The sequence below is a fragment of the Herpailurus yagouaroundi genome, unplaced genomic scaffold (assembly GCF_014898765.1).
Source record: "Herpailurus yagouaroundi ecotype Mexico unplaced genomic scaffold, PumYag 141, whole genome shotgun sequence".
NCBI classification, from domain to species: Eukaryota; Metazoa; Chordata; class Mammalia; order Carnivora; family Felidae; genus Herpailurus; species Herpailurus yagouaroundi.
In genome coordinates, this window is record NW_024412396.1 from 48,270,336 (window position 1) to 48,297,665 (window position 27,330).

General features: G+C 38.2%; 1 protein-coding gene across 6 annotated transcripts in view; it reads left to right on the forward strand.

Annotated features, from left to right (window-relative positions):
* Positions 1–27,330, forward strand: part of ZNF410 (zinc finger protein 410) — a 50,451-nt gene that overhangs the window by 1,542 nt on the left and 21,579 nt on the right. For 5 of the 6 annotated variants that reach the window (XR_005791039.1, XM_040477647.1, XM_040477648.1 and 2 more), the window contains exons 2-5: positions 11,130–11,312; positions 12,281–12,416; positions 17,024–17,242; positions 18,421–18,612. Coding sequence is in view for 5 of the 6 variants with exons in the window: in XM_040477647.1 (XP_040333581.1) it covers positions 11,280–11,312; positions 12,281–12,416; positions 17,024–17,242; positions 18,421–18,612 (580 nt within the window). In the remaining variant the exon portion in view is untranslated. The remainder of the gene's footprint in view (positions 1–11,129; positions 11,313–12,280; positions 12,417–17,023; positions 17,243–18,420; positions 18,613–27,330) is intronic. The other variant, XM_040477650.1, reaches the window with a different exon arrangement.

Genomic DNA, 27,330 nt, shown 5'->3' on the forward strand with positions numbered 1-27,330 from the left:
GCCCCTTCCCACTGCTGACACTGTCTCTCTCAAAATAAATAAATAAGCATTTAAAAAAATGAAAAAAAAAGTCTGGAAAGGATTTCAAAAAATCACAGCTGGATAGTGCTTATAATTGGTTGAAGAACTATTCTAAGCAAAGATGTGGAGCACTGAAATAGGCTGGTGTCTTCATTCAGTAGCCAGTCCATGTGGGTTGGAGCAAAGGGTTAATTGAGGAAGATGGACGTGCTGTAAGTGAAACAGTGTTTGAAGATAGATTGTAGGATATTTGAAATGCCATAGTTAGGGATTTGACTAATATTCTGAGGCACTGAATTTTGAGTGAGTGAAGTAACAAGCATTTCTGTATTTTGGAAAGATAATTTGAGTGGCTGCATAAAAAGATGGATTGAAGAAGAGAATTTTGGGGCACCTAAACTACTCAGTCGGTTGACTCTTGGTTTTGGCTCAGGTCATGAGATGGTTGGTGGGAGTGAGTCCCACTGCTTGGGATTCTCTCTCTGTCGCTCCCCTGCTTGCTTTCTCTCTCTCTCTTTCTCTCTCTCTCTCTCTCAAAAATAAATAAATAAACTTAAAAAAAAGGGGGGGGAATTTTTAGGGAAGGATGACCAGTTAGTAGTTTCTTTTAATAGTGTAGTTGAAAGATAATGAGGCCTAAACAGGGCATTCCAGGGGGAATAAATTTGGGGGAATTAGAACTACTGGGGTTATTTAAATATTGAAGATGAGAGACATTGTTAAAGACCTAGAATTTATGGCTGAGTGGGAAGAAGATTGGGCAATAATTGAAATGGATAATACAGGAAGAAGAACAGGTTTGGTGGTAGAGATGATTATCTGGATTGTGAACACTGTTAGGTTTGAGGTGGATATCTGTGTGGAGATACCCAGCAAGCAGTTAGAAATGAAAATTTGGAGTTGAGGAGAGAGGTCAGGAATAGAGGCAAATATTTTGGTATTATATCCAGGTCATTCATTCATTTATTCAGTGCCTACTAGGTGCTTGCAGGGAAGTTTGTATAGAAGCCCTTTAATCTCATAGTAAAGACAGCCTTGGAGTTTCACAGTATCAGAAATGACTCTTGGAGACCTAAATTCCTTATGAATTACATAAAGTAATTTGCCTAGCACTGTGCTAGGTAGTGGAATGTAAAGTTATAAACAAGACAGACTAGTTCCTGCCCTTGTTTATGGAGCTTACAATTTAGGGGAGTAACCAGACCAAAAAAAAAAAAAAAAAGGAATATTACATAAAAACAAAGCAATTAGAAATAGTAGAGATAGAGAACAAAGGTGGAAGTGTGGGGAATCTTCTTTGGATAAGGTGACCAGACCAAGCCTTTGTAAATGAGTTGATAGTTAAACAGAGCCCAGAAAAGTGAAAAAGAGGTAACTAATGGAGAGGGAGGTTAAAGCATTCCAAGGCAGAGGAAAAGACGTGTGCACATCCCTAACATCAGAAAGAGCTTAATGTGTTGAAGGAACTAAGATGATTGGAGCTGGGAGAGCAAGTAAGGGAGAGTGACTCTGGAGTGTGGTTGGAGGAACAGGAATGGATCACATAGGTTCTTACATGCCAGGACAAGGAGTTTAAATTTTATGTAGGTGCATTGGGAAGCCGCGTAAAGAGTTTCAAGCAGGTGAGTGATATAATAGGAATCATTTTAATTTTTTTTAAACATTTTTATTTATTTTTGAGAGACAAGAGAGAGACGAGTGTGAGCAGGGGAGGGGCAGAGAGAGAGACACACACAGAATCTGAAGCAGGCTCCAGGCTCTGAGCTGTCAGCACAGAGCCTGACGCGGGGCCCAAACCCACCCACCAACCATGAGATCATGACCTGAGCCAAAGTCGGATGCTTAACCGACTGAGCCACCCAGGTGCCCCTAAAAAGATATTTACTACTGGAAAGAGAATAGAATGGAAGGTAGGCAAGAGTAGAAGCAGGGAGATGAGTTAGGTGGTACTAACAGTAGTTTAGGGCAAGTGTTAATGGTGGCCTGAAATAGGGTGGTGGATAGAAGTAGGTGGATTTGTTATCTTAATGGGACTTGCAGCTGGACTGGATATTGGGAGCAAAAGAAAGAAAGTAATAAAAATGATTCCTAAATGGGGTGCATGGTGGTCCTGTCTTAAGTGGAGGATTGTGGTGAGTGGGGCTGGCAGGGCATGATGGAAAACAGGCTTGAGAGAGAATTAATTTTAGACACATTAGAGATACCAAGTTTCAAACATTAAGTACAGGTACCAAGTAAGCAATTGTATGTGCAGGTCTGCAGCTCAGGGACGTATCTGGGCTATAAATAAAAATTTTGGTGATTAGCACGCAGTGTTGTATTGAAGTGTTGAATTACTGTATCGTGTACCTGAAACTAATATTATGCTGTATGTTAACTAATTGGAGTTTAAATAAAAACTTTAAAAAATTTTGGAGACTATCATTTAAAGCCATGAACTTATGCTAAGAGGAGAGTGTAGCAAGAGAAGAGGTCCTGAATACTATCGTGAGGAATATTAGTATTTAGAGGCTGTGTGCAGGAAGAGTATAGAAGTTACCAAAGGAGGGACACCTGGATGGCTCAGTCAGTTAAGCTTTCAATTTTGGATCAGGTCATGATCTCAGTGAGCTTGAAGACCTACATCGGGCTTTGTACTGACGGTGCAGAACCTGCTTGGGATTCTCTCTCTGTCTCTCTGTCTCACTCTCTCTCTCTCCCTCCATCTTTCTCTTTCTTGCTCTTTCTCTCAAAGAAAAAAAAAAGTTACCAAAGGAAACTGGAGGAATGGCAATGACAATAAGAGTAAAATGAGGAACATGTATCTTTGAAGCAAAGACAGTAAGTGTTTGAGGAAGGAGACAGTGCTTCTAAGGGATAATACCAGTTATGGCTCTGATTGCTTCAGAAGTAACCAGTTTGCTTCAGAAGAGGAATTTATTTTATTTTACTTTTTTTTAAATTTTTTTTTTTCAACGTTTATTTATTTTTGGGACAGAGACAGAGCATGAATGGGGGAGGGGCAGAGAGAGAGGGAGACACAGAATCGGAAACAGGCTCCAGGCTCTGAGCCATCAGCCCAGAGCCCGACGCGGGGCTCGAACTCACGGACCGCGAGATCGTGACCTGGCTGAAGTCGGACGCTTAACCGACTGCGCCACCCAGGCGCCCCCAGAAGAGGAATTTATAACAAGGATGTGGGCAGCTCATAGGATCAAAGGAAATGATGAAGGCCTTGGCTTCATAAAGGACAGGAATCTGAGCAGCCCCAGGGGAGGCTGCTAGCTGCATTACCGGAATGAATGGGCTGCTGCAGCAGTTTTCAGCCCTTTGTTACTTCTTTTAGAATTCACATTCTGAGGAAAAGTGGCTGATTTGTTCAGTGCAGGTCAAGTGTCCAACAGTTGGTCAGTGAAGGAAAGAACACCTTAATCTGCAGTCTCACCAAAGGTGTATCCAATGGGGGAGGGGTACATCCCCAAACTAATGTAGATCCTGTCACCTAAGCAGGGGAAATGAATGTAGGACAATTAAAAACAATAGTTGTTCATTGCAAAGGTCAAATAAGATTAGGACTGCAGAGTGTCCATTGGATTTGATAACATGAAGATCTTTGGTACCCTTTACAAGAGAAGTTTTGGTGAAGTCTTGGGATTGAATAGTGACTGGAGATGAGAAAGTGGAGACAAGTCTTTTGATAAATTTGGCTCTGAAGGTTTGCAGAGAAAGGAGAAAGTGACTAGAATAAAAATGAGAGCTGTGGAATAGAACACCTCAGCAGATCCTGGGAAGGAAAAGGGAAGGCCCCAGATAAATCCTGTATCGCTAAGATTCATTCTGGCTTCACACTTCTATGTTCCAATTTTTTTTTCATTAGTGCCTGTTACCACTTAACTATTAGAATTTAATCAACTTGCATAATATACTAGATATGAATATAAGAAGTTACCTGGCTTTTCTTTTCCTAGGGCTAGTATCTTATTAATTAATTAATTAATTATTTTGAGAGAGAGAGTGTGTGAGCATGAACTAAGGAGAAGGGCAGAGGGAGAGAGGGAGAGAGAAAGGCTCTCTACTCAGGAGCCCAACGTGGGCCTTGATCCCACCACCCTAGGATCATGACCTGAACCGAAATCAAGAGTTGATGCTTAACTGACTGAGCCACCCAGGCGCCCCTACAACTACCGTTTTATACCAAAATTTAAACTACTCCTTTTTAAATTTTAATTTTTGGCCTTTGTAATTCCCTGCCATTGGCAGGATTTTTGATGTAGTATTTTTCAGCTTTAGTGAAACATCATTTGGGTCTATATCTGTGGTCAGACATAGGTAGAAATGGAGGGAGCCAAGAAGCAGATTGGTGACCAATCGGGAAGAACCATGGTGTTTCTTAATTTCTTCCCTTTTTTTTCTTACCCCTTCCCTCCCTTCTTTCTGAAACTGGGTCAAGGTCAAGGCATTTTCTACCTCCCTCAAATAAGTACAGTACTGATATTCCGGACTTTGTTTTCCTAGGGTAGAATCACATTACTTTTTAGAAGCTGACACAATGATGTTCTGTTTCTTTCTTGAGCAGAGTAGTAAAAGCCCCTGATCATCTTTCCCTTTGGAATGCACTCCCTTCTGTACAGCAGTCAGAACTGAGGCAAGAGACCTGTATCAGTTATGTTCCTCTGTTGCTTGTTTAGTTTATTTTGGCTTGGTTTTTCCTCCCAATATTTCTCTGTGTAGCCTGCATTGATTTTAGGCCATCTCTACCCTCTGGACACAGTGTTACCACTAACTAATTCCTGTCTTGTGTGAGGATTCAAGTAATTTCAGTTTCCCCAAGACTCTTATCAGTGATAATTGCTGACTTGTAATGTATATTTATAGCAGGTTTATATCTATGGGTTTATGTTTTATGGCTGAGTCTGTGTTTAACATATGTATTTTAGACTTTTGAAGATACTTTATAGTGTTTTTCAATCTGTGGGACATAATCTGTTAAGTAGTTTGTGAGATCACTTTAGTGGGTTTTGTTTAAAAAAATTCAAAGTGCATGAGATTAACATAGGTTAGTATTGTTTCATGAAAATATGTTATTTGCATCTCAGCATGTGTTTCATTCTCTGAGGTATCATGGAAAATATATCTTACTGTGGGTTGCAGTCAAAATGTTTGAAAATCACTGCTTTATAGGAAATTTGGGCTCTGTAATAAAGGCAGATTTCTTAACCTTTTATACTATACAATGCATTTGATAGATTTACTTGTCTCTTAAGCACTTATGCAGAGCTTTGTTTTTGAAGAATTTTGTAAGCGTTTCTGTTGACTGATAGGTAAATAGTCCTAGGTAGATTTGTTTCATCTGTATTTCAGAGGAGTTACTTAGGGCCAAGAAGTTGAGTAGCTTGCCTAGGTCTCAACCAAAAAGTCAGAGGCAGAATTTAGATTTTTGCTTTAGAGACCTTGGATTTTTTTTTTTTTAATAAACATCTCAGCTTCTTTATTTAACTTGTTTAGCTACTTAGTATTAATGAATAATTTGCTGGATGATGTTGAGTGTACTGTAGAAGAATGCAGTTTATCAGACTTCAGTTCTCAGGATTTGTTTATTTGGCTAAAAACAGAAGGAGAATTGTTTTCAGGATGGTCTAGATCATAGAGATCTCTTTTGTCTTAAATCTGCTTTGCTTTTGTTATGAGTTCTCTCATTACCAATTTACAGAAGTTTTCAGGCCTTCCTGTACTTTGCTTTGGTTCATTGCAAAGATATCTATTGCCTGAATTCCTTTTAACCTTTAAGCTGACTATGGGATAGCATATTAACATATTCTGCTATTATTAACTATTAATATAATAGCAGTGGTAGGGCAGTGGATTTCTAAAAAATATAATTTGTGCTGGACCAAGATTGTTTTCTTTAAGCAGTCTAATATGCTTTGATGGCCAAAAGGAGCAATGCACACAGTAAAATTCAGTTGTTGGCATGGGTAGAGGGAGAAAGGGTCTGACTATTATTTCGTATTTATTAGACTTATCCCTGGGTTTCTGAGATCAGTTTGTTTTGTTGTGAACTCTATCCAGAACCAAGATGCCTTATTTATGACTTGTGAAAAATATGATTTGATGGGCCTATCCTTGGTTTGATGATGGTTAAATGTCATTATCTCCTTTGTTATTTAAAATGGGCTGAATTAGTAATTAGTAATAAAAGGAAATAAGAATATAAATTTTGCCTGTCTACCAGGTAAAGATACAAAATAAAAATGAGCAACTATTAGTGTTCACATTAAAGAATTTGGGAGATGGGTCACCTGTGTGGCTCAGTCAGTTGAGCATCCGACTCTTGATTTTGGCTCAGATCATGATCCCAGGGTTGTGGGTTGAGCCCCCATGACCGGCTCCGTGCTAAGTGTGGAGCCTGCTTGAGATTCTCTCTCTATCTCTCTCTCTGACCCTCTCTTATGCTCGTGGGTGCATTCTCTCTCTCTCTCTCTCTCTCTCTCTCTCAAAAAAAAAAAAGTAATAAAAATAAAGAATTTGGGGTGATGTATGTGACTACTTGGTATTGCATTGCTAGTATCTTAATTAATAAGAAAGCCTGGGAAGAAATATCTTTGAGACCCATAATTACCTTGAAAATAGCTTCCTTTTGAGTAAGTGCAGTCCTAGTCACTCCCGTGTCATGCAAATTGCATTAATAAAGGAAAAACATTGCATTGCACACTATAGTGGCCCCCATACTGCCAAATTATTTTTATTATGATTACATTAAATATACTCAGACATAAAGCTATGTAGTAATTCTTATCCCTCCTACATTGAAGATCCCAGTAGCTCTTTTTTTTTCAAGTTTTCTTTTTTCTTTTTTTTGAGAGAGAGAGAGAGAGAGAGAGAGCATGAGCAGGGCAGGGGCAGAGAGCGCGAAGGAGAGAGAGAGAGAATCCTAAGCAGGTTCCGCATCACCAAAGCAGAGCCTGACACGGCGTTTGTGAGACCATGACCTGAACTGAAACCAAGAGTAGACAAAAACAAGAGTAGATGCTTAACCAGCTGAGCCACCCAGGTGCCCCTATAGATTTATTTTTAATTGATGAATAGTTGACATATAGTGTTAAATTAGTTTCAGGTGTACAACATAGTGATTTGACAGTTTGATACATTACCACAATTTGATAGACTATTCAGTAAGCCTAGTTACCCACCTGCCACCATACAAACTTATTACAATATTAGCAGTCTAATATGTTTTGATGACTCTAAGGAACTGTGTACTTAGTACAGTTTAGGTTGTTACGATTATATCAGTTGTTGCCATGGAGTTAGATCTTTATGAGTAAGTATACAAATGTAAACTACACCATAAAACAAAATTCAAAATACCATTCATATTGTATGGTAGAGATGTTGTTTTGCTGAAATGAAGTACTTAATGTTGAACTTAATAGCGGAAAGATTTAGCCTTGGATTCGGGAATATATTTCATCGGTTTCTACATTTACCTTTAGTAATACTAATCCAGAGAATATCATACAAGGTAGTATTTATAATGTCAAGACATTGTTAAGCAGCTTATGATAATGGGATCTCACATTTAACCAAAACTGACTAGAAGTCCTTGAATGACAGTTTTAATGAGGTTTTGTTTGATAACTGTAGAGTTAGAGTTGCCTTGTTCAAATGATGATAAGATTTGCATTGCAAATGAGAAGATAACACAGAATGGGAAAAGGTTTGTGCAAATCATTTATCTGATAAGGAGCTTATATCTAGAATATATAAAGAACTCTTACAACTCAACAATAAAAAGACCAATCAATTTAAAAAATGAGCCAACAATCTAAGTAAGTATTTCTCCTAAAAAGATGTACAAATGGCCTATAAGCACATGAAGAGATGTTCAAAACCACTAGCTATCAGGTAATGCAGTTCAGAACCACAATGGGTTACCATTCATGCCCATTAAGAGAGCTATAATAATGTGTTGGTGAGGATGTAGAGAAATCCATTGCTGGTGGGATTGTGAAATGGTGCAGACACTTTGGAAGACAGCCTGGTAATTCCTCACAAGGTTAAATAGAGTTGCCATGTGACCTAGCAATTCCACTTCTAGGTATATATCCAAAAGAGTAAAAATACATGTCCACACAAAAACTTGTACATCAATGTTCATGGCAGCTTTATTCATAATAGCCAAATTGTAGAAATAACCCAATGTCCATTAACTGTTACTTGGATAAATAAAATGTATATAGAATATTACTTGACAATAAAAAGAAATGCTGATACATGCTACAACAGGGAGGAACCTTGGAATCATTATGCTAAGTGATAGCAGCCAAGCACAAAAGATCATATGTATAACTCCATTTATATGAAATGTCCAGAATAGGCAAATCCATACAGACAGAAATAGACTAGTGGTTGCCTAGGCCTGGTCAGGGGAAGGTTTGGAAGGAAATGAGGAGTGATTGCTAATGGGTACAGGAGTTTCTTTTTGGGGGTGATAAAGTTGTTATAAAATTGATTTTGTGGGGCACCTGGATGGTTCAATTGATTAAGCGTCCAAATTCAGCTTAAGTTATGATCTTGTGGTTCGTGAGTTTGAGCCCTGCGTGGGGCTCTGTGCTGCTGACAGCTCAGAGCCTGGAGCCTGCTTCGGATTCTGTGTCTCCTCTCTCTGCCCCTCCCCTGCTCATACTCTGTCTCTTTCTCTCTCTCAAAAATAAATAAACACTAAAAACATTTTAAAAATTGATTGTGGTTGTAGTTGCACAACTCTGTGAATATACTAAAAACAATTTAACCAAACTCTTTAAATGAGTGAATCGTATGGTATATAAATTATACCTCAGTGAAACTGTTACTTAAAGACTTACATTGCAGTTTTTGAAACCTGTTAAATGGATGATGGGAATTAAGAATAGAAACAGATTTAACTGCATATTTGCCATCACACTTTCAGCTAATAAACATAGCAGGTTGCTGTGTTAAACATGAGATTCACACAGTACACCTGATTTGGTACTGAGTGCTCTAGTACAGATTATTTTGAGGTCAGCCTGTCCTATGCTACTAGTCTCTCTTTAGTTCACAGTGTACATACAAACCACAAACTTGGGCACCAAACTTAGGCAGAACTCAATTATATATACCCTTTTGTTCTAGAAAATGCTTTGTTAATTTTTTTAAAGATTGTCACTGAAATGAGGGGCACCTGGGTGGCTCAGTCAGTTATGCATCTGACTCTTGGTTTTGGCTCAGGTCATGATCTCACAGTTCTTGAGATAGAGCCTGGCATCAAGCCCTTCCTTGGGCTCTGAGCTGACAGCACAGAGCCTGCTTGGGATTCTCTCTCTCTCTCTTTTTCTCTGCCCCTCCCCTGCTCACATGCACAGTTCTCTCTCTCTCTCTCTCTCTCTCTCTCTCTCTCTCTCTCTCTCTGTCTCAAAATAAACAAAACAGAAAGATTATCACTAAAATGAAGACACTAAAATAAAAAGATATCATGGATAGCCATGAACCCTTGAGAAATGGTGATCTAGAGGTGGCTCTTAAACTAGAAGAGAGGTGGTAGCTTCCCTCTTTAAATTGTTATTACAGCTTTGCCAAACTATCTAAGATCTAGTATATGATTTTTCTCTTGTTCAGTGCACATATTCATGAACTTCATTTTTTTTTTTTTTCATTTCTCTTTAGGTAAGGGTACTAGAAATGCAGCTAGCACCATTCTTTTCTAAGAACCTTAACAAATATAAAGGAGAGTGAATAGTTGTGTAGTTTCCTAGAGATTTTACAATCCTGTAAAATCAAAGTTGGAGGAACCTTAAGGATAACTTAAACATTTGGTAATTTCTTGGCTTCTTGAGATGAGCTGGAATTGGGGAAAAGGAATTCTTAAATCCTGGTGTTCCAAGATCAGATGTAGATAGATGTAATCACCATTCATGCCAACCTGCTCTGTAGGTGTGAGTTCTGGTTCTGCAACTTCATAAGTGATGTACTGAGCCTTGGTTCCTTCTTCTGTGAAAAAGGGAGATGGATAAATCACATTGAACTATTATGTATAGTCATTGCATAAGAAAAAACACATGTGAAAGGAAAAGTCAGGAATTTATGATACTTGATTTTATGTGGGAAACTTAAATAAAAGGACACTTTCACTTACATCTTGTGAATTATTTTTTTACGATGAAAATGAGGATTTCTGGAAGCTAGCAAGGGGGAGGGGAAGGAACCAAAAGGACAATGAACAGAAATGAAAATTTATTCAGGTACTTCTATATGTTCTTTTTGTAGAGTAAGTCTGCCTTTTCTAACCTTCTAGTCAACCTTGGTATTCATTGAAAATTCCCATCCTGGGTACATTTTACGCTGTATGGTTAGTTTGTATATAGCAGTGTTCCCAATTTTAGCAACAATTGTACAAAATAAAGTGGACTCATTTGTCAAAATTCTGAAAAAAAATTAAGCTATGAGAAAATAAGAATTTTAATTATGGGGGAAAACAGCTGCATCGGGGTCCCAAGGGTACTACTTTTGGGAAACACTGTTCAAATTTTCACTGTGTAACTACTTTTAGAAAGATGGGGAAATTGAGAAAAGAAAAATAAGTCACACCAGCCTATACCACCTAACATAGCTACTATCATAGTTGTGTAAATTCCCTTTTACCTTCTTAACTAGTTTTAATAATAGCAAGTGTATACTTCTGAATTTTGTTTTTGTAATTTAACATGTCATTAGCATTTTTTGTTGTTGCATTGTTTTCATAACCGTATTTTTAAGTGACAGTGCCATAACCTAATTAACTATTCCCTGAATGTTGGGTATATATGTCTATTTATATCTTGCTTGCAGTTGTTTGTTATCACAGATGCTAACAAGAAATTCTTTGGGCACATACCTTTTTCCATTTTTAAGAACTTTTCTAAAATAGATATTAGAATTAGGAATTCTCTAAATACAACTTTTAATGGATTTTGACACCTGTTGGGTTTGTTCTATTTAAAACAAGTGTTTGGGCTGAATTCGTTATTTTTTGCTTGTTGTGATTTTTGGATACGTGGAGAAGTGCCTTTGTTTATTTAGCTGCATTTTTTCACTACTCTAATTCTCTCTTTCTCTCTCTTATCTTTTTTTAGGCTAAATTGATTATCCACTCAGCACAGCATCTTACAGGAAAAACATAGCATTTCCTAAAGGAATATGAGCATAGCAGGAAGGTGTCATTGACTCTGAATTAAATTTTTAACCTGTCCCCTCAACAGCTATAGGATTTGGAAGCTGAATCAATGTTATCAGATGAGTTAGAATCCAAACCAGAGGTGAGCCAAGGCAGCACTTTTTGTTTATTTATTTATATTTTTTTGTGGGCTATCTTCCAGAGTTCGTCCTTAGTTCAGGAGTCAACCAACTTTTTCTATAATGAACCAGATAGTAAATATTTAAAGTTTTTGTGGACTGTATGGTTTTGATTATAACTACTAGTTTGTTATTTTTTCTGTCACTAAGTACTTTAAAAACTTTGTTTTTACCTATCACTTTTTATATTTATTTAAGTAAGTGTAAGTTAGTATACATCTAGGTAATTGCATAATGACCAAATTTTTATATAGATGGTGTATATGTGTATGTGTATATACATATGTAAATTTTTACTGCCACAACCATTTTTAAATTAATTTTGTATATGTCTGAAAGTGTTTTCTTCCTAAATGTGATTAGATGATTTGAACATTTTTTATTTTTATTCATTTTTCTCACATAATTTTAGTATATCTGTGTTGCATAGTGGAAAGTTCAATGAATTTGGAATCAGGGTACATAAGTTGGAAGACTTACTTCTCCTAAGTAGTCATGTGATCTTAGACAACTTATTTGATGTCTTCAACTTGATTCCTTGTCTTTAAAATACATGTTCAGTCTTAACTGAATTATACTGATGATTAAATGAGCCAGTATTCAAAAAAGTGCTTTGTAAAATGTAATCAGTACAATGCAGTTGACTTCTTAATAGCCTTCATTTAAAAATAAAATTATTTTTGTATTTTCTCTGATAGAAGGTGATAGAGGTTAACTTAATTATATAATTCAGCTTTTCTTTAGAACAGTGCACTTGATAAAAATAACTTTAAATGTTATTTTATATAGTTAATCTAGTTTTTCTATGAATGTGGTTGAGACTAGCAAGCAATGAAGACTTAATTACATTATCAACTTTTGGTAAATTCAACGGTTTAGATTCATTCCTAACAACTTGTATTTTTCAATATTGTCTCCCCCACACCCTCAGCTCCTGGTACAGTTCGTTCAGAATACATCCATCCCATTGGGACAGGGGCTAGTAGAATCAGAAGCTAAAGACATTACTTGCTTGTCCCTCCTTCCGGTGACTGAGGCCTCAGAATGCAGTCGGCTAATGTTACCAGGTAAAAATTAAGATCACAAGAAATAAGATAAGCAAGTCTTAAGAGCTTAGCCTGCTCTTTGATACTGGTGAGATGAGATAACTGACTGGTAGCAACTGTAAAAATTAGGAATCATAGAGAATAAGCAGCCACGGAAGTCACAAGTGCATTGGTAATTTAAGCTATAGTAATGGATAGGATCATTCATAGAATGTGAGAGTGAGAAGAAAAGATCAAGGTGGAATTCCCTATTCAAGGTACAGGGTAAAGCAGGAGAGCCTGCTGTAAAGCAGGAGAATCAATGTGTCAGATGCTTCTAAGAAGCCCATGAGATAGGGACTATCCCAATGAGATAGGGCCAACAAGGCCATTGTTGACCTTGGCAGGACCTGCTCCATGGAAAGAGAGTGGCAAGCCAGGCTGCAGTGGGTTGAGGTATCAGTGCAAGCTAAGTGTAGTTGAGGAAGTAACTACACTTTCTAAATTTTTTTTTTCAACGTTTATTTATTTTTGGGACAGAGAGAGACAGAGCATGAACGGGGGAGGGGCAGAGAGAGAGGGAGACACAGAATCGGAAACAGGCTCCAGGCTCCGAGCCATCAGCCCAGAGCCCGACGCGGGGCTCGAACTCATGGACCGCGAGATTGTGACCTGGCTGAAGTCGGACGCTTAACCAACTGCGCCACCCAGGCGCCCCAAGTAACTACACTTTCTAAAGGCTCTCTTGCTAGGGGAGGAAAAAAGGACAGAAAGTAGATGGCAGAATTCTTTTTTTAAGGTCTGAAATATTTGAAGATGGTTTTATGCTGAGGAAAGAGCCAGTTAGAGCAGAAAGAATGGATAATTAGTGGGGAGTCTCTAGGAGAGGTAGGAAGAGGCAGAATGCTGATCATGGGTAGTGAGATTAATTTTGGATGGGGAAAAGGAGATCCTATCACTTGACTATTAGAAAGAAGAACATTATTTTTGGATGCAGTGAATTCTTTATTTTCTGGAAATTGGAATGCTTAAAATTTGGAATGCTGTAAAACCTTGGTTTGTGAGCATAATTTGTTCTGGAAACATGCTTGTAATCCAAAGCACTTATATATCAAAGTGAATTTCCCCATAAGAAATAATGGGAACTCAGATGATTCATTCCACAACCCAAAAATATTCATATAAAAATGATTATAATACTGTAATATAATACAAAATAATAAAGAAAATACAAAATATAAAGAAAAATAAACAAAGTAACCTGCACTTACCTTTGAAAGCCTTCGTGGCTGGCGTGAGGGAGACGAGAGAGCAGGGTTATTATGTACGATGACTTTCACTATCATTAATGGAATCACTGCTATCTATTGGCTCAGTGGAGTCTTTTTCTTTTTCTGCAACTTTAACAAGGAACCTATCCAATGACCTGGAATTGAAGCAAAACATTCTTAAGCTTACTTGTGGATGGAAAAGCAAAGGACTGACTGTCCATAGGTGCTTTGAAGTGACAAAAAATACACTAGTGCTAGCTGTGGTCACCTTCCAATGTTCTGAAAAGTCACTGATTTCTGACAAACACCATGGCCTGAGACCAAGCATGTGAGCATGGGAGGCCATCACCCACCCACAATCCCACAGTGAGCAAGTGAACGAGAGAGAGAGAGAGAGAGGGAGAGAAGAACCACTGGCTTAGATGTGATCACGTGACGTTCGGTGTCACATATTACTCCTATTGCAAGACATTGTTCATTTATCAAGTTAAAATTTATTAGAAATGTTTGCTTGTCTCGCAGAACACTCACAGAACAAGTTACTCACAATGTATTGATATTAAATTGGGATGGTCACGGGGCGCCTGGGTGGCGCAGTCGGTTAAGCGTCCGACTTCAGCCAGGTCACGATCTCGCAGTCCGTGAGTTCGAGCCCCGCGTCAGGCTCTGGGCTGATGGCTCGGAGCCTGGAGCCTGTTTCCGATTCTGTGTCTCCCTCTCTCTCTGCCCCTCCCCTGTTCATGCTCTGTCTCTCTCTGTCCCAAAAATAAATAAACGTTGAAAAAAAAAATTTAAAAAAAAAAAAAAAATTGGGATGGTCACCTATTGGTGATTAGTGATAACTTGTATGTTACAAAGTCTTCTGGTTACTATCCTCTAGTGGTATTCTTTTTTGATTTTTTGAAGTGACTTTAAAATCTTTTTCAATGTTTAAAGATTCAAGAATGACAGATATATTCAACCAACCAATGTTGACTTAAGGTTTCCATATCTAGCTGGCTCCTAGCTTTCCCATATCTTCTATCATTCAGCTCCTGTTTTTCGACTGGTATGTAGGAGTTTTTCCAAATCCTTGTGGGTTTTCAATATGTGTAAATTTCCATGTGCTAATAAATTTTGATCTTCATTAGGCATAAAAAATTTTTTTCTCTCCTAATTTAAATTTGTTGAATATTTTAACAATAATGAAGTGAAAAGAGGAACAAAAGCATCTACATTAACTTTTAGTTTTAATTTTGATTAAAAATTTTTTATTTATTTTATTTTTTTAAGTTTTTATTTATTGGGGCACCTGGGTGGCTCAGTTGGTTAAGTGTCCCACTCCTGATTTTGGCTCAGGTCATGATCTTGTGGTTCGTGGGTTCAAGCCCTGTGTCGGGCTCTATGCTTGCAGTGTGGAATCTGCTTGGGATTCTCTCTGTCTCTCTATCTCTGCTCTTCCTCTGGTCATGCTCTCTTTCTCTTTCAAAATATATAAAACTTTAAAAATTTTTTTAAGTTTTTATTTATAGATTCATTTAAGTAATCTCTACACCCAATGTGGGGCTCGAACTATGACCCTGAGATCATGAGTCATGTGTTCTTCAGACTCAGCCAGCCAGGTACCCTGATTAAAAATATTTTAGATAACCAGGGCGCCTGGGTGGCGAAGTCGGTTAAGTGTCTGACTTTGGCTCAGGTCTGATATCACCATTTGTTAGTTTGAGTCCCGCATTAGGCTCTGTGCTGACAGCTCAGAGCATGGAGCCTGCTTTGGATTCTGTGTCTCCCTCTCTGTCTTACCCTCCCCCACTTGCACTCTGTGTCTCTCTCTCTCTCTTAAAAATAAACATTAAAAAATAAAAATATTTTAGATGACCATTTATCAATAATAATACATGAAAATCCATGTACTCACCTCCTAGTTCATGAAACATAATATTACAAACATAAACATACCTGCACATACCTCCCGAACCTTATTCCCCTCCATCTTAAACATATGTGTATCATTCCATGAATGATGTTTTCTTTTTAGTTGGGATATGTCATAGATACAGAAAAATATAAAACCCTATGCTTAAGCATTTTGAAGAATTATTATAAAGAAGATACCTACCACCCAATCAAGAAGTAGAACCTTGCCAGCTACCAGGCCCTCCTTGGGTTCTTCCCTCATAAAGACAACCTCCGTTTTTCAATAGGTCACCACTATCCTCAATTTTTTGACCATTATTTGTTTTCCAATTTCAGCCATCCAAGTCTAAGCAATGCAGTTTAATCTTAGGTGTTTTCAGACTTTAAATGAATGAAACTGTACGTTGTTGTACCTTTTTTCCGTTAACTGTAGTTGTGAGATTAATCTTTGTCTGTATAGTTGTGGTTTGTTTGGTTTCATTGCCGTATAGTGTTTTGTTATGTGAGTGTAACCACAACTTCTTTATCCATAACACTGTTGATGTATATTTAGTTATTTTCCAGCGTTGTACTATGACAAACAGTGCTGCTATGAACTTAAAAAATTTTTTTGTGTGTATGGTAACATATATGTAACTTAAGATTTACCATTTAAACCAGTTACCCATTTTAACCACTTAAATCTACCATTTAACCAGTTCTGTGGCACATTCATATTGTGCTACTTCATTAGGTTTTGAAATGGCAACACCATCCCTAGGCTTCCACTTTCATTCCTATAATCTTATTTGTTATTTCCTTTAAAAAAAAAAAAAGGAAAAAAAATTACCTGCCTTTTATAAAGATGAATGAAACCCCTGAAGACATTGGATGCTTTGTCACTGTAGTGCAGTTGCTCATTTCATTGCAGCCAAAACCTTTGGAAATTCATCCCTGCCCTTAGAATAAAGTTCTAGAGAGCAAGTCTTCTGAATTACTTCTTTACATTTCAGTGTAAATCTAGAGGTATAATAAAACATATTGGCGATTCTGTAAAATTTCAATTATTTCTCAGGCTGTGTTTTTTTCCCCTAATGACTCAACAGAGCTGTCACATACATGCTATAAAAATTAAAGGGAGGGACTTCTTCCCAAGAAAAATAAAAATTTAGATCCTATTCTTGAGTTAGTATTCATTGTATAACTATATTTTTCAAGGGAAAAGTACTAATTTCTGACCTCAAAGACAAACGTTTGTAATGTCCAAACGTGGATGGTTGGTTGATAGTTACTGCCGAGTGTCAGACAAGTCTATCCTTCACATTTCAGCTGACTCCCTTTAAAACTTAAAGTTATCTCTTTGTTCTTTCTTGAGGCAAATTTTGTATTTGTAAAATAAAAATGCTGCTGCATAAGAGATGTTATAAGGGTATTAGAGGCTACGTTTGGTGAGCTCCTTGGAGATAGGTGCTACGTAAAGCCATGGTATTTTCCCTTTGCTAGATGATACTCCAAGTCATACCAACTCCTCCAAGGAGGTCCCTTCCTCGGCCGTGTTGAGAAGCCTTCAGGTGAATGTGGGTCCAGACGGAGAAGAGACGAGGGCTCAGACTGTACAGAAGTCCCCGGAGTTTTTGTCCACTCCAGAGTCTCCTAGCTTGTTGCAAGATCTACAGCCAAGTGATAGCACTTCTTTTATTCTTCTTAACCTAACAAGAGCAGGTATCCTTTATCCTTTTCTGAACTGTGCTAATGCTTAAGGAAAAAAACTGGGGGTGGGGCATATTTAATTCAGTCATACTTAAAAGAAGCCTTATTATTTTAGAGAATTGGTATAGTCTGGTGATCAGTAGAATGTATAGAGGGAGAAGGCAGACTCTAGGATGACTCAGAAGTTTCTTGTTTGGGAAATTCGGTTGTGCCATTCAGCAAGATAACCCAAGAACAGAGTTGTGGGGAGGATGATTAGTTCCAGTTGTGCTTGTTGATGTTGGGATCAGAGGGACATTCATGAGGAGGTGTCCTTTAGAGAGTTAGAAACAGGAATCTAAAGTTCTAGAATTGTCTTGTGTGAAATAAGTTGTTTTGGTGCTTATCAGCATTCAGGAAATATATGAAACAACGAACATGGATTCTTTGACTCAGGAGCATAAACAGAAAAGATGGCAAATCTGGGATCCTGGAAAAAAAAAAAACACTTAAAAGGGTAACAGAAGAATGGGAAGAAGTTGCTAGAGAGGGATAAAGAAAACAGAAGGAGAGTGGTGTGGGAGAAGCCAAGAGAGGGAGAAGTCTTAAAGAAGAAAGGTAGTACAAATACCACAGGATGGGATAGTGAGATGAGGGCTGGGAAGTGTGTGTATCTGGTGCCCTCTGCAAGAGCACTTGTTATTGAGGTGATGGAGGTATGGAGGCCAGGGTTAGAGGTGGGGAGTGGATAGCAGATGAGAAAGTGGATACAAAAGTTAGAAGTTACACTTGTTTAGGAAACTTGACTGTGAAACAGTGAATAGCTACAGAAGTACTTGGGATTTTTTCTTCTCGTTAAAATAAAAATGGGCGAGACAGATTTAAAGGCTATAAAGGGAGATTGTAACATGGCCAGTAGGGAGGAATGGCTCACAGATGGCCGAGAGGAGATAACTGAAGGATAGGGTCAGCATATTAGAGGTGAGGGTTAGCTTGTTTGCCAGGGAGGACAGCTTTGCCTCAGAAACAGGAGGAGGTAAGAAAAGTCTGTTGGCTGGGAGTGAAAAGGTGATAAACTAATGTTGTAGGAGAACAGAAGCCTAAGGTGAGAGGTGAAAATCTGGAATAGCTGGTTTCAGGACACATGAGGCAGGGCCAATAAAAGGATTACTTGATAGGTATCTTTCACATATCCTCTTTTTTTCTTCCAGGTCTGGGCTCTTCAGCTGAGCACTTAGTATTTGTACAAGATGAGGCGGAGGATTCAGGGAATGATTTCCTCTCCAGTGAGAGCACGGATAGTAGTATTCCATGGTTCCTCCGGGTTCAGGAGTTGGCTCATGATAGTTTGATTGCTGCTACTCGCGCACAACTGGCAAAGAATGCAAAAACCAGCAGCAATGGTGAGTCCCCTGTGGTGGGGTTTGTTTGTTTTTTTTTCATTTTCAGTATTCTGTGTGCAGATTTTGGTAATGCAATGCCTGTATTTCGAGTTGACCATAATCCAAGTTATTTTATTGGTGAAAGCAGAAGGCTAGAAATGTGTAAATTATCTTATTTTCTATAAAATAACATAACCATGTGCAAAATGTAGTTACACTAGCATCCTCAGTTGTCAGCTTTAAATAACGTACAGAGCCCTTTTAAAGGGAAAACATTTCCCAGATCTTGATTTTATCTTGAATTGTTTTTATTATAATGTTCCCTATACTTAGAGCTTTTATACCACTACAACATCAAAACAGTTTCACCAATTAATAGACATAAAATTACAAAACCAGTGAAAACAAAGTTAATAGTCAGTGTGGCAGATAATGGTGTTTTGCTGAAACTGAATTGCTACTCGTTGCAATTTAGAAATTTTAGTAACTACCGCTGCCTTTTTTGGCAGGGGAACCAGTTCATCTCATGACCTCTAAATATCCAAACAGGCTGTAGTGCTATTTCTTTTGAGTTCAGCATGCCTATACTCCTTACTCTGTGCCACTTTTCTCTATCTAGTAATTTTCAGATGTGGTCCTTGAACCATCAGCATCACCTGGAAACTTAGAAATGCAAATTGTCAGGTTCTCGTCCTACTGAATCAGAAACATGCAATCTTTCAGTGAGCCCTCTCTGTGGTTCCAGTGCATGTTAAAACTTGAGAACCAGGACTCTATTTAAAGCACTCCTAAACCAGTGCACAACCTTTGCTTATGCCATAATAGTTTTTGTTTTAGAGCTGCTTCTATATTTCTCTCTAATCTGTGACAATTAAGGTACTACAGCAAATTATTAAGGTGCACACTATCATTATCACAAACCAAACTTAAGCCCTGAAATCTTACATTGGTACCTAGCTATTTAGAGCTCGTGAAGATGATCTAGAATATGCTTATGATTATTTTGTGATCAACATGCAAGTGAAAATTAAAAACTTTCTCATACAGGGGTGCCTGGGTGGCTCAGTCATTTAAGTTCGTGAGATAAAGCCCTACGTCGGGTTCTGTGCTGACACTGTGGAACCACCTTGTGATTCTCTCCCTCTCCTCTCTCTGTCTCTCTGTCCCTCCCCCATGCTTGGTGTGCGCGTGTGTGCGTGCACACGCTCTCTCTCAAAATAACTAAATTAAAAAAAAAAAAACAAACCAACTTTCTCATACAGAACTGAAGGATTCCTGAGAATATTTCAGAGTATTCCAGTTTTAGAAACATTAACCTAAATCTTTCCTGTATTGAGAACTCCAGACTACTTTTTTTTTAAAGTTTTTCTTTAGATTCCTGTTAGTTAACATAGAGTGTAATATTAGTTTCAGGTGTACAGTATAGTGATTCAACACTTTCATATGTCACCCAGTGGTCGTCACAATAAGTGCCCTCCTTAATCCCCATCCCCTGTTTCACCCATCCCCTTACCCATCTCCCCTCTGGTGACCATCAGTTCTCTATAGTTGAGAGTCTGTTTCTTGGTCTGCCTCTCTCTCTTTTTCCCCCTTTTGCTTTTTTGTTTTGTTTTTAAAACTCTGTGAGTGAAATCATACAGTATTTGCCCTTCTCTGACTTATTTCACTTAGCATAATACTCTTTAGCTGTATCCATGTCATTGCAAAGAGAACTTCAAACTTCTGTTAGGTTCAAAATAATTAGCTCTGCTTTGACTACTGTAGTGCTGCTTAGCTTGGTCCCTTTTACTATTTTGGGGGGCTCTAAAGTTCAGATTCTTCCTGAGATGCTTTTCCTAATCTGTGGATCCCAAAACCTTCAGCATCTCTTTGTTGCACTACGGAAGTAGTGTTGTATGTGCCATTAAGAAGCTGTGTAGGGAGGGAACTTGGGATTTGGAATCTGGAGACCTGGGATCCAGACCTGGTGCTGTCATTAACTAGTTCTCTGCCTGGGGAATTTAAACTCCTTACCTTCAGTTTTCTCTTGTTCAGAACATAGAGATCAAGTAGCTTACCAGATTTGGTTGTTTTAGATATTTAAATAAGATTCTGTCTGGGAAATGCTTTATAATTAACAAAGCATTTTGTGATATTTTCATTACTCTCAAAATATGTTAACTTACTACCCAAACAACTACTTTGTATGCTAAAATATAAAGTCAGCCCAAATATATGACCATCTTTTATTTTGTCAATGAGATGATTTCATAAAACCTTTTTGGGGGGCTAACTTAGATATATAAACCTTTAGGCATGTAGTTAAAATTAAACATTGAAAGTTTAGTTTTTTGAAAATTTTATTGTTTGTTTGTTTGTTTGTTTATTTATTTATTTATTTATTTATCAAATTAGCTAACATACAGTGTTGTCTTGGCTTCAGGAGTAGATTCCCATGATTCATCACTTACATACAACACCCAGTGCTCATCCCAACAATTGCCCTCCTCAATGCCCATCCCCAGCCCATTATTTTTTTCCCCAGCCCCCCCAACCGCACCCCCATCAACCCTCAGTTTGTTCTTTGTATTTAAGAGTCTTATGGTTTGCCTCCCTCTCTGTTTGTATCTAATTTTTCTTTCCCTTCCCCTATGGTCTTCTGTTAAGTTTCTCAAACTCCACATACGAGTGAAATCATATGGCATCTGTCTTTCTCTGGCTTATTTCTCTTAGCATAATACCTTCCAGTTCCATCCATGTTGTTGCAAATGGCAAGATTTCATTCTTTTTCATTGCTGAGTAGTATTCCATTTAATATATATACCACATCTTTATTCATCAGTCAATGGACATTTGGGCTCTTTCCATAATTTGGCTACAGTTGGTAGTGCTGCTATAAACATTGGGGTGCATGTGCCCCTGTGAATCAGCACTCCTGTATCCTTTGGATAGATTCCTAATAGTGTTACTGTTGGGTTATAAGATAATTCCATTTTTAATTTTTTGAGAAATCTCCATACTTTTTTCCAGAGTGGCTGCACCAGTTTATATTCCCACCAACAGCGCAAGAGGATTCCCTTTCTCCACATCCTCACCAACATCTCTTGTTTCCTGACTTGTTAATTTTAGCCACTCTGACCAGTGTGAGGTGATATCTTAATGTGCTTTTGGTTTGTATTTCCTTCATGATGAGCAGTATTGAGCATCTTTTCATGTGGTTGTTTGCCATCTGGATGTCTTCTTTGGAAGTGTCTATTCCAGTCGTCTGTCCATTTCTTCACTGGATTATTTGTTTTTCGGGTGTTGAGTTTGGTAAATTCTTTATAAATTTTTGATACTAACCCTTTATCCAATGTGTCATTTGCAGATATCTTCTCCCATTCCGTAGGTTGTCTTTTAGTTTTGTTGATTGTTTCCTTTGCTGTGCAGAAACTTTTTATTGTGATGAGGTTCCAATAGTTCATTTTTGCTTTTATTTCCCTTGCCTTCAGAGACATGTCATGTAAGAAGTTGCTGTGGTCAAGCTCAAAGAGGTTGCTGCATGTTTTCTCCAATAGGATTTTGATGGTATCCTGTCTCACATTTAGGTCTTTCATCCATTTTGAATTTATTTTTGTGTATAGTGTAAGAAAGTGCTCCATTTTCATTCTTCTACATGTTGCTGTCCAGTTCTCCCAGCACCATTTGCTAAAGAGACGGTCTTTTTTCCATTGGATATTCTTTCCTGCTTTGTTGAAGATTAGTTGGCCATATATTTGTGGATCCATTTCTGGGTTCTCTAGTCTATTCCACTGGTCTTTGTGTCTGTTTTTATGCCAATACCATACTGTCTTGATGATTACAGCCGTGTAATAAAGGCTAAAGTCCGGTATTGTGATGCCTCTAGCTTTGATTTTCTTCTTTAACATTACTTTGATTATTTGGGGTCTTTCCTGGTTCCATACAAATTTTAGGATTGTTTGTTCTAGCTCTATGAAGAATGCTGGTGCCCTTTTGATTGGGATTACATTGAACGTGTAGATTGCTTTGGATAGTATCGACATTTTAACAATATTTGTTCTTCCATGAGCATGGGATGTTTTTCCATTTCTGTGTGTCATCATCAGTTTCTTCAGCTTTCTATAGTTTTCAGCATACAGATATTTTACCTCTTTGGTTAGGTTTATTTCCAGGTATGTTGTGGTTCTTGATGCAGTTATAAGTGGGAATGTTTCCTTGACCTCTCTTTCTGTTGCTTTATTATTGTATAGAAATGCAACTGATTTCTGTACATTGATTTTATATCCTGTGACTTTGCTGAATTCATGTGTCAGTTCTAGCAGATTTTTGGTGGAGTGTTTCTGGTTTGCCACGTAGAGTATCATGTCATCTGCAAAAAGCGAAAGTTTGACTTCTTCTTTGCCAATTTAGATGCCTTTTATTTTGTTTTGTTGTCTGATTGTTGAGGCTAGGACTTCCAACACTATGTTAAACAACAGTAGTGAGAGTGGACATCCCTGTCATGTTCCTGATACCAGGGGGAAAGCTCTCAGTTTTTCCCCAGTAAGGATGATATTATCTGTGGGCCTTTCGTATATGGCCTTTATGATGTTAAGGTATGTTCCTTCTGTCCTGACTTTCTTGAGGGTTTTTTATTAAGAAACGATGCTGTATTTTGCCAAATGCTTTTTCTTAATCTGTTGACAGGATCATATGGTTCTTATCCTTTCTTCTATTAATGTGATGTATCGCATTGATTGATTTGTGAATATTGAACCAGCCAGGAATGAATCCCACTTGATCATGGTGAATAATTCTTTTAATATACTGTTGAATTCAATTTGCTAGTATCTTGTTGAGAACTTTTGCATCCATGTTCATCAGGAATATAGGCCTGTAATTCTCCTTTTTAGTGGCGTCTTTGTCAGGTTTGGGAATCAAGGTAATGCTGGCTTCATGGAAGGAGTCTGGAAGCTTTTCTTCCATTTCTATCTTTTTGAACAGCTTGAGAAGAATAGGTATTAACTCTGCTTTATTTTTTTAATTTATTATTTTTTAAAAATGTTTATTTATTTAAAAAAAAATTTTTTTTAACGTTTATTTATTTTTGAGACAGAGAGAGACAGAGCATGAATGGGGGAGGGTCAGAGAGAGAGGGAGACACAGAATCCGAAACAGGCTCCAGGCTCTGAGCTGTCAGCACAGACAGAGCCTGACGCAGGGCTCGAACTCACGGACCGCGAGATCATGACCTGAGCCGAAGTCAGCCGCTTAACCGACTGAGCCACCCAGGCACCCCATTGTTTATTTTTGAGACAGAGACAGAGCATGAGCAGGCAGAGGCAGAGAGAGAGGAAGACACAGAATTGGAAGCAGGGTCCAGGCTCTGAGCTGTCAGCACAGAGCCCAACGTGGGGCTCGAATTCACGAACCACAAGATCATGACTTGAGCTGAAGTTGGACGCTTAACCAACCGAGCCGCCCAGGCACACCTTAACCTGCTTTAAATGTCTGGTAGAATTCCCCTGAGAAGCCCTCTGGCCCAGCACTCTTATGTGTTGGGAGATTTTTGATAATTTTTTCACTGGTTATGGGTCTGTTCAAATTTTCTATTTCTTCTCCTTTAAGTTTGGTGGTGTGTGGGTGTGTAAAAATTTGTCCCTTTCTTCCAGATTGCCCAGTTTGTTGGCATGTAATTTTTTATAGTATTCACTAATAATTATTTGTATTTCTGTGGTGTTGATTGTGATCTCTCCTCTTTCATTCCTGATCTTATTCTATTTGGGTCCTCTCTTCTTTTTGAGAAGTCTGGCTAGGGGTTTATCAATTTTGTTTATTCTTTCAAAGAACCAGCTCTTAGATTCATTGATCTGTTCTACCGCATTTTGGATTCTATATTTATTTCTGCTCTAATCTTTATTATTTCTCTTTTTCGGCTGGCTTTGGGCTTTCTTTGCTGTTGCCTTTCTAGTTTCTTAGGTGTGAGGTTAGGTTATGTACTTGGGACCTTTCTTGCTTCTTGAGATAGGCCTGAATTACAATGTATTTTTCTTTTAGAACTGCCATTGCTGCATCCCAAAGGGTTTGGACTATCATGTTTTCATTTCCATTTGCTTCCATATATTTTTTAATTTCTTCTTTAACTTCCCAGTTGATGCGTTCATTCTTTAGTAGGATGTTCTTAAATTTTTTTTTTAATGTTTATTCATTTTTTGATAGAGACAGAATGTGAGTGGGGGAGGGGCAGAGAGAGAGGGAGACACAGAATCCGAAGCCAGCTCCAGGCTCCGAACTGACAGCACAGAGCCTGACGCGGGGCTGGAACTCACGGACTGTGAGATCATGACCAGAGCTGAAGTCGGACGCTCAACTGATTGAGCCACCCAGGCGCCCCTAGTAGGATGTTCTTTAAACCTTTATGTATTTGGGGACTTTCCAGATTTTTTTTCTTGTGGTTGATTTCAAGTTTCATAGCATTGTGATCTGAAAATATGCATGGTATGATCTCAATTCTTTTATATTTGTTGAGGGCTGTTTTGTGACCCAGTATGTGATCTATTTTGGAGAATGTTACAAGTGCACTTGAGAAGAATGTGTATTCTGGTGCTTTAGGATGAAAAGTTCTGAATATATCTGTTAAGTCCATCTGGTCCAGTGTGTCATTCAGAGCTGTTGTTTCCTTACTGATTTCTGCCTAGATTATCTGAGTGGAGTATTAAAGTCCCCTATAATTACAGTATTATTATCTGTACATGTGTTTATGTTTGTGATTAATTGATTTATATTTTGGGTGCTTCCACATTGAGGGCATGAACATTTATAATTGTTAGCTCTTCTTGATGGATGGATCCTTTAATTATGCTATAATGCCCTTCTTTGTCTCTTGTTACACCTTTGTTTTAAAATCTAGTTTGTCTGGGAGCACCTGGGTGGCTCAGTTGGTTAAGCGTCCGACTTTGGCTCAGGTCATGATCTCACAGTTCGTGGGTTTGAGCCTCACATCGGGCTCAGTGCTGACAGCTCAGAGCCTGGAGCCTGTTTCAGATTCTGTGTCTCCCTCTCTCTCTCTGCCTCTCCCCCACTTGCACTCTGTCTCTGTCTCAAAAATAAATACACATTAAAAAAAATTTTTTTAAATCTAGTTTGTCTGATACAAGTGTGGCTACTCCAGCTTTCTTTTGACCTCCAGTAGCATGATACATGGTTCTCCATCCCCTCACTTTCAATCTGAAGGTGTCCTCAAGTCTAAAATGAGTTTCTTATAGGCAGCATACAGATGGATCTTGTTTTTCTATCTGTTCTGATACCCTATGTCTTTTGATTGGGGCATTTAGTCCATTTACATTCAGAGTTATTATTGAAAGATATAGATTTAGTGCCATTGTGTTCTTTGTAGGTTTCATGTTTGTGGTGACATCTGTGGTCCTTTATAGTCTTTGCTGCTTTTTACTCACAGAGTCCCCCTTAGGATCTCCTGCAGGGCTAGCTTAGTGGTCATGAACTGCTTTCTTTTTGTTTGTCTGGAAAAGCCTTTATTTCTCCGTCTGTCCTGAATGACAGCCTTGCTGGATAAAGGATTCTTGGCTGCATATTTTTCCTATTCAGCACAGTGAATATTTCCTGCCATTCCCTTCTGGCCTGCCAAGTTTCAGTGGACAGGTCTACTACACTTATGTGTCTACCCTTGTAGTTTGAGATCTGTTTGTCCCTGGCTGTTTTCAGAATTCTCTCTTTATCTTTGTATTTTGCCAGTTTCACTATGATATGTCGTGATGCTGATTTTGATTTTTTTTTTTTTTTTTTTTTTTTGAAGGGAGTTCTCTGTGCCTCTTGGACTTGGATATCTGTTTCCTTCCCCAGGTTAGGGGAGTTGTCAGCCATAATTTGTTCAGATAAACCTTCTGCCCCTTTCTCTCTATCTTCTTCTGGAACTCCTGTGATATGGATATTATTTCATTCCATTGAATCACTTAGGACTCGAATTCTCCCCTTATGGTCTAGTAATTTTCTTTCTTTTTTTTCAGCTTCATCATTTTCCATAATTTTATCTTCCATTTCACCTATTCTCTCCTCTGCTTCTTCCATCCTTGCTGTCACTGCATCTAGTTTATTTTGGATCTCATTTATAGCATTTCTTAATTCATCAAGACTATTTCTTAGGTCTTTGATCTCTGTAGCAATAGATTCTCTGCTGTCTTCTATGCTCTTTTCAAGCCCAGCTATTAGTCCTATGAGTGTTATTCTGAATTCTTGTTCAGATATATTATTTATATCTGTTTTGAGAAATTCTCTGGCTATCATTTCTTCCTGGAATTTCTTTTGAGGAGAATTCTTCCATTTCATCATTATGACAAGGTTTCTGCCTTTTATGTGTTTTAATAGCTTTTGTTATGTGTCCCGCACCTGTGAGTGCTATATTAAAAAGGGGTCGTACACTGTCCAGGGCCTGGCACTTCAGGAACTGTCTGGAGTGTGTTGTGTGTACTCTGTTGTTGAGTATTTGGCTGCTCTATCCCACTGCTCATAGTGGTGGATTGTTTGGACCTTCCACCAGGTGTGCTTTGATGTGTTTGTTGAAGTAACCTTGGAAAAGAGGAAAGTGGGGGAGGGAGGGAGGGAACCTTATTCCATACAAAGAGAGAAATGGAAGGGGTGAAAAAAAAAACAGGCAGAGAATCAAAGAAACTGTAAGGCTTAATCCAGAGAGAGAGAGAGAGAGAGGAAAATAAAGAAGAGAGAAAGAAAAAAAGAAAGAAAAAAAGATTATATATATATATATAT